Here is an 8,773-nt window from a genome sequence, read left to right on the forward strand (position 1 = left end):
ACAACTGGTGTTAAAAATTTAATCTCAACATTTGCTATTCTTTATTTAGAATAGAGTCACACTGTTAACATTCTAGTTATCTCCTAAAATCTCTTAGAAGGCTTAGCCATACAAAAAAAAAAAGAAAAGGCAAATAGAACATTTTATGTGTGTTTTTGTTATAGCAAAGCCACATTGGGCTATCTGCTGTGTCCACCATGAACCCCTGATTTTTTTTTTTAAGTTAGACCATTATGGCATATTGTGGCTCTTGAAATGTTTTGGTTTTAGACAGAAACAACAACAAAAAAAAAGACTATTCTTCTTTGAAAAATTGCTGACTCCTGGCCTATATGGACAACAGTTCTCCCATTTTCCTTAAATCTTATGCTATTCAATACTCTGCTAATCTTATATTTTTAAACCTTATGACTTCCACTTATGAAAGTTGAAAAAAGGATCATTTATATGTCCTTCTATAACCATGAGACTGAAACAAAATATGTTACTCTGGATAATTAGAACTGTAATTGCATGTAACTTGAGTACATATGATTTCAAGTTATCAAAACAGATTTATAATTTTACTCTTTATGCCTTGAGGATGTCAATTCATCATGAATTATTTGTTCTATAAATCTTAAACTTTATTTTTTGATTCAACATTTGTATCACACGATATCTTAACAGATAATTCAGGCTTATCATAATTAGATACATAACTCTGTCCTAATAGAATACCAAAAACAAATATTAATAACAAAAAAACATTTTCAGTCTTTTGCTTCTGTCTCATTATCGATCTATACTTCGAGCGTTCATAATAATATTTTAAATTTTCTTGATCTCTGCGTAAAGAGTCACTATAATGCATCCGGTAAAACTCATCAAAATTATAAATTGGTGTATGACCTCTTGGGGGAGGAGGTTTTGATCTTTGATTCCTGCTTCTGTAAAACTTTGTGTAATCACCTTCATCAACTTCTGTTTCATAACTAGGTTGATTATAATGAGGTTCAAAACTACCAGGATTTAGTAACCCTCGATCATATCTTTTCCTAGAAGAATAATTCCCTAAAATTTCATAAGCTTCTGTAATCTCTCGAAATCTCATTCCCCCATCCATATTTTCTTTGATTTTATCAGGATGAAATTCCATTGATAATTTGTAGTATGCTGATTTAATTTCAGCTTGAGTTGCCTTTGCTTTTACTCCTAAAATGTCATACAGGTTTGTTTTACCCGTGACCTGGTTGGAAGTATAAGTGGCAAGGAAGCGACTAGATGTCGCACATTCAACACTACATCTTGACAAAAGAACCCTATGCATTCCTGTTAATTGTGAAGTGATCTGGATAATTGTGTTTTCAGTCTTAACATTTTCCTCTATACTACTTCACTGCTGTTGTTTCTCTATTTTCTGTTCAACCTAGACCCAATAAAAAAAAGTTACATATTATGAGGAACTGCATTTGATCAAGTCTCATTAACATCATAAACCTAATTTCTGATGACTTAAAACTGATGAAAATTATAATTCATTAAATTAATATAGTTCATACTGAAACACTTGTTGCTCAAGTAAATTGATAATATAAATAGCATCCACATCACAACTATGTCTATTTATTCCCAGATGGCCTGATGAGAACTGAACTGAATGAAAAATCATGTCTGCAGTGGTTACAACAGACAGTTTGGTTGACATATTACACTATTCTTTATTTTCACTCACAACCAGTGTTCCCTCTTAGCTGCACGGCTGCACAACAACCAATCAAGCACCACACACTTCATTATTCCAGCTGTGTACATCCTCAGTAATGGTGAGCAGTTTCAACACGTTGATGGCCTTAATGACCCTGGCAGTCCATAGGCCTAAAGCCCAAATAAGCAACTGGTAGCATTGGAAAGTGGCCTAATGATCCAATAGGGTCGATGGTCTAAAAATACTCCCCCTCTAAAACAACAACAACAAACAAACTAGTAGCACACATCTACTTGAAACTGGAGGATATGAAAAAATTCATTCCACACATGGACTGAAAAATTAGAGAGAACATTGCTCACAAGTCCTTATAAATGCATTCTTTAAGGTCATTAACTGTAGTTCATTCATCTCATTGTTACTTACTTTAGTCATTCTCCATCACTCTCTCATTCAATACCACATCTACTTGATACTGGAGGATATGAAAAAATTCATTCCACACATGGACTGAAAAATTAGAGAGAACATTGCTCACAAGTCCTTATAAATGCATTCTTTAAGGTCATTAACTGTAGCTCATTCATCTCATTGTTACTTACTTTAGTCATTCTCCATCACTCTCTCATTCAATACCGTTCACAATGTCATTTATTTGTATTAAACTTGCTCGTAACTATGTTAATATACAGATTATTTATTAACATTTGTATTTATATCAGGAGTGTACATTGGTATTTATGTTATCTTACCCCATAATTAATTTGTTATACTGACAATGAGTAGATGCATATATTGTGGTCTTTACAACCATAAAGTTGTGTATTTCTACATGGTGGGTAAGCGATTCTCAAAGACTGTTAGTATTTAAGACAAGGTTGTTTTGATGGTGATACAAAGCTGTAAAATGCGAGCATGAGTGTTCCATGTCTATGACTATGCAAGTTATCTAGAATTTGTGGATTCACAATGATAAGTTTATAATGGTGTTACAATTGTGTGGGTCATGTTATCTAACCTCAGTACAGATGAAGTAAACCATTAAAACAAGTCCTGCAGATTTTTGTAGCATACTGTTTAATATGCCAAAGCTAGGTTGGTTTATTAAAACAATGACACTGTTATTTTTCTTTCAAACAAAATGCAGACTGAAAATCAAATGACATTATCTAAGGTTACAGTAATGACTCCAGGAAAGTTATAAAAAAAGGCACTACTGTGACAAAGTGGCCTAATGATTCAATAGGGTTGTTGGTCTAAAATACTCCCCCTCCAAAAAAACAACAACTACAAACAAACTGGTAGCACACATCTGCACATTGTCTTGATACTGGTGGATATGAAAAAATTCATTCCACACATGGATTGAAAAATTAGAGAGAAAATTGCTCACAAATCCTTATAAATGCATTCTTTAAGGTCATTATATACATGACCAAATTTGTGGTTAAATCTGAGGTACTGCTCCAACTGTTCTGAATGCTGTAGTGTCTATTCTTATGTTTTAGAACAGATCTACATACTAGCATCACTAGCAACTAAATATCTGTTATATAGCAAGATAATTAATTAGTCAAAAGTGATAAAATTATTGTCCTTGTTGAGAAGGCAAAACATATAGTATACAAAGGAGTTCATCACCTTAACCTGAGCTATGAAATATTACTGATTTGTAAACTCCTGGATGTATTAAAGGTATTAATATATTGTTGATAACTATTTTCACTTCAATGCCATATAAATTATATATTAAAAATCAGTGTAATTTAAATAATTATGAAACAAATTCATTGAATTATTTTTCTCCTTTCAGATAAGCTGACATTTTTGAACAAAAAGTTCAATTAAAAAGCCTTTGACTTAGCAGAGATGACTACACCCGTAATTCTCGATGGATTACTAAGCGATTATTCATCTCATTAAGTCATGGACTTTGTCTGCAGATACAAGCCCAAAGTCTGCTTGGTTTCTGAAACTACCAGAAGACTATGAAAAGGAGGAATCCTTTTGCAACCTAGGACTTTGGAAGACCACAGATACATTCAATTCCAACTTATCCGTACAGTGCCAACAACCCAAAAGAAATAGCAATCTTCACACAGTCTTCTTAAGGAACATGGACTTAATCATAAATACCCAAGAAATCCATCAAGCTTCAGAAAAACACACCCACAGAACAACCAACAAACTTCATGAAAATCATTACAACATCCAAGCAAATTACAGAAAACATACTACTAATGGTTGTTATTTATACTTTTTCATTCAAGAGCTGAAAAACCACACTGGAAGCCTAGAACAACAGATACTAATCCAATTAAAGTCACTTATCAACACCTGAATCAGCACTCCCAAGACAACAAAATATCCAATATTGACCAGCAAACCCAGATGTCCATTGTCAAACCCAAATCCAGTAAAGACCAGAACACCAAAACCTTGATCAACAAGAAGAAAACCCAAGACAAACAAACACAAACACAGCAGGAAAAAAAACTCAGGACAAAGGTACATCAGCAGAAAACCCCAAGACATTAGGCCAATGGACACAGACCCGAACATCCACAAGAAGAAAGGAAACCCAAGAAAATACACCAGCTGACACCCAGCTCTCAGCCAAATTCCAAGAAGAACCAATTAGACTTTTTTATCAGACAAGACATTTCCTCAAACCTTGGCATTTTAGATATGGCTACACTGACAAGACATGCAGTGTTTTTCCAAGTGAATCATTGAGTGTATTCCAGAGATCTCCCCTAATCAATGATGATGATCCTAACAACTAATATAACTGATCCTTTACAAGTCTTAATTCACCTCTTTTCAAAAACATGTGACATTAGCAACAGGTTGTTATATCCATGTATGAACACTAATCTCTATTATTTTCTATTTCAGGATATTTTGGACACTGGTCAGGTAGAGTATTTGGTACCTAATCAGTGAAAGTGGGTTTTTACGGGGTACTCCTCGCCTCCCCCCCCCACAACAAATTCACAGGTATTGGATTTATTGATCCCTGCATCCCTGAAGGACCATAAGTCCAATATGGGCCCTCCTTATGATAATGAGAAGAGAAATGCATTCCAAGCACAATGAAGAGAAAACCAAGAACTGCCAATGAAATATCTAATTTTTTTTAATTTCTCAATTTTCTAATAAGTCAGAGCTTCTGATCTTACTCAACTGACAAAACAAAATCAGTCGTGATAGGGGTGAAGAGATATTAAATTTTCTGAGTATCCCACATCATTTTTCAATCTTAACTGGAATTGAGGCTAAGAAATGTAAACTAATACACCTGCCATGAAAAACAACAACAAAAAAATTACAATTAAATCAAGTTTTTGGTTATGAAAAGTTATAATTCAAAACAAAATGTTATGATATCTGACCAGCACACGCTCAGTGTAAAATAAATGGAACAATGAAATCAAGGTATATCAGAAAAATAAAGAGCCAATTTTGACCCCTCCTTTTTCATTCATATTGCCACTAGTTCTTGTTGCAATGTAGTAGTCTGTCTGTCCCTTGGTTAACTTAACCCTTTTAATGTTAGATATTTAAATACCTATACAACTTTATATAAACTGGCTCTATTTATAGAATACATGTTTACAGAACTTGTCGGTTTGTTATTTATTTATTTCTTAATGTAGATATCACATCTTTATATGACTGGTCCCTTTATTCTAACTTGGTAGGTTTTTACAGGTACAGTGTTTCAGGTATGGGTTACATAAGACTTCTTCGATGACTGCATACTTGCACACTTATCTTAGTTGTTTTTATTAAAAAACTTATACAAGCCAAATAATGTCATTTGTTATTTAACTACCAGGCATCTATATAAATAAAACAGTACTGTCTCTTGTCTGTCCAAGTAACTACTTTGCAGGGTATGGATGGATCTTTACCAAAATTGGTAAGAAGGTTCATTAGGTCCATGCAGGGGTACAAACAAATTTACAGTTTTGCATTTCGCGATTTTTATGGTCATTTTTGCATTTTTCACCTGTGGATGGATCTTCACCAAATTTGATATGGAGGTTTATTGGGTCCATGGGGATATACGCATAATTTTCAGTTTTACATTTTATGGTTTATATGGGCATTTTTTACCACTACTACATCCCCCTGTTGATGGACCTTCACCAAATTTGGCATGAAGATTTGTTGAGTCCATGCAGAGATACATTTTGTGTCTTGCAGTTTTTATGGGCATTTTTTACAATTACATGTAAGGGAAGCAACTTTTTATGTCTTAATATAACCTTTCATTAATCATGAATTTACATAACTTCTGTCTAGGGGAGGGGTAATCTGGCTAGTTACACATATTTTGATACTTACCATTCATACACCAGTACTTACAATGAAATACTAAACTTGTCACACAGTTTACAAATATCACTAACTATGTATTTACAGATATCTCAGTGTAATCATGAGCATATCCCACAATTATCAGAGTAACTTACAGTAAGAAATATATGCATACACAACTAGATACTGGATGAAGAAATATATCCTGAAAACCAGATATACCAATAATACTTAACTTAGGGCCAGTTATATGGCTGTAATTACTATATAAACATTTTAACATTGATATATTAGTTCGAAGGTATATCTGCTCTGAAATCCTGGGAAAACTTTGTTTTTATTTTCTATGCTTTGCTACACATTTAGAGCTGGGTGATTAACTCGATTACCTAAAAGCATTGATTACATGGATTACACAAAATAATCCTTTATCAACATTTTTTTATTTAATAGTGAGACTGGTAGAATAAGGAGTAGAAATATAAATTTGTGGTAGGGTAGTTATCTTCAACTGAGACAGTTTCATTTTTATAATAGGGTGGTTAGGATGTGGTGGATGTAGAATATTAAAGGGAGTTTAAAGGAAATCTCAATAAATATTTAATTGATCAGAACTGGATTTGAGATGTTTTTAATTTGGATGGGACAACCTTATAGTCCCTTAAATTGAAAATGCTAAATAATTTAATAAAAGAGCAAAGAATTATGCCACAGGTTGCCAGAAATTACAGCAGCGACTATAAGTAAATTATGCTTAGTAAGTTGATTAAAAATAGTCTTACCAAAAGTTAGCATACACTTACTTATTTAGACACAACTTTATAACACATAATTTCAAGAACAAGGAACATGTTGGTCTATCTAGGGCATCAAGTTCAATAAATGTGAAAAAAAAACCCTGAAAGTAAGCTCTTATCATTTGAATATTTATCAATCCTTCCTTTAAACCTCCTTAAAATAAAATTCACTGCATCTACTACATGAATACATATCTGAAGCCCATTACTCGTAGCCCTCCTCTGAACCCTTTCCAACAATTCAACTGAATTTCAGTGTCCTTCCTAAGGCATTTCTTAATGTTGAGACAAACCTAATCTTAACTTAATTAAGGTAACATATATCCTTTAAAAGTAAAAAAAAAAAATATCACTATTTTTTGCATATTTTGAGTCCTTAAACCCTTTACTTTCAATGTCCAGTGCAAAAAAAAATAAAAAATCTTGGTTAAATTAAAAATAAAATCCCTTAAAAGAGTATGAAAAATAAAAGGTTTTTCCATTTAAATGCCTTTAAACACATTTTCCCTCAAAATCTGAAAATTGACAATCTCGTAGCAGTTTTCAACTCATAACTGCAGATCTGTTGAAGCTATAGACTTCACAATTGGCATAAATACACATTATTAGTGTATCTATAGTGTGTGTTAAGGTAAAATTGATAAGAGGTTTGGTTTTTATTAAATGACCATTAATAAATCGCTGTAGTATATGTCCTACTTAGGGCATACTCAATAGTGTCATAATTTGACGTTGAATTAATTTTCAGTTTTCCTTAATTCAGACTAATTCTTCATATCCTATCAAAGTCTGGACCCATTTTTTAGGAGCATTCAGTCACATTTGTAGTAGTTATCAGGAACATAAGACATTTCTTTTGTATTTCTTTATTTTTATAATATGCAAATTACCCACAGTGGTAATGTTGTACAACATGTTCCAGAATATGTCTTTGTATCTCTTTCAATATATTTTTATGCAAAAAGCGTGGTATGAAGATGTCTCTTCTGATATGAAGGCTTAAACCTAGATAATACTATGTAATTGTAAAGGGTATATGTTACCTTAATTTAGATGCAAAATAGGCCAACAAATTAAAATTATTGAAAATAAAATACCTAATTCTAACAGTTATAATAAATAAACTTAGTATTCCAAAAATTGTTTAATCTCAAAGTCTAGGTTCAATGGAGATCCACTTCAATCTACACTTTGATCGACATGCATTACTGGGTTATACTAGTTTCGGAGAATTTCACCCATCATCAGTAACCCTGAATACAAGTTAACCAAAGAAAGATAACCTGGACCCATATCATAGTAAATAGTGGCCAATAACACTTTTTCTTCATTTCACCCATGCAATGTATAGGTTTTTCTCATAGTGACTACAATTTACAAAGCACATTCATACCTACACTACACAGTCTACATTACAGTATGTTTAATCGTAACACTAATACAAATAAATATTTATACCTAAGCCTTATATTATTACTATTAGTATTACTAATACTACAATAATAAGAGTATGATTGTGGCAACGAGTGTGACTACGAATAAGATTATATTTTCTTACCTAACTTTGGTTTGAACGTTCGTATACAAAATACTTTAATGTGAAGTATTCGTTGTTACTGAAAAAAGCTTCTTTTGCATTGACTAATGATAAACCCAAAATATTTTTAAGGGCCTCTTACTTTACAATGTCTAATCACCTCTCCTTCTTCTTCGCCCCTAGTGATAAGCAATAAAATATATTACTATAAATAATAATGAAAAACTATTATATATATAATTGTATATTATATTACACTTCAAAATGCAGTCTGATAATGAATTATATGCATATTAAATATATATATTTATGTATGCATCATTGAGCTAAAATATTTTGTATGGTTCCCTCTGTTACAAAGTATCAAAGCTCATACTTTTTCTATTACATCGATCAGAAATTCTTGCTAACGTAGTTATTATATAC

General features: G+C 32.3%; 1 protein-coding gene across 1 annotated transcript; it reads right to left on the bottom strand.

The window, feature by feature from the left end:
• Nucleotides 1-429: 429 nt before the first annotated feature.
• On the bottom strand, nt 430-8,538 carry LOC106476512 (dnaJ homolog subfamily C member 30-like). The gene is made up of 2 exons (XM_013937167.1): nt 8,369-8,538; nt 430-1,408 (listed from the first exon to the last, which is right to left on the bottom strand). The coding sequence occupies exon 2, from the start codon at nt 1,307-1,309 to the stop codon at nt 620-622; it is 690 nt and encodes a 229-aa protein (XP_013792621.1). The 5' UTR covers nt 1,310-1,408; nt 8,369-8,538; the 3' UTR covers nt 430-619.
• Between the last annotated feature and the right edge of the window lie 235 nt (nt 8,539-8,773).

This window comes from Limulus polyphemus, unplaced genomic scaffold (genome assembly GCF_000517525.1).
Source record: "Limulus polyphemus unplaced genomic scaffold, Limulus_polyphemus-2.1.2 Scaffold10763, whole genome shotgun sequence".
Classification (NCBI taxonomy): domain Eukaryota; kingdom Metazoa; phylum Arthropoda; class Merostomata; order Xiphosura; family Limulidae; genus Limulus; species Limulus polyphemus.

Excerpts from the sequence above, each read along its gene's own strand:
- LOC106476512 (XM_013937167.1), bottom strand. The coding sequence starts at position 1,309 with ATGCATAGGGTTCTTTTGTCAAGATGTAGTGTTGAATGTGCGACATCT.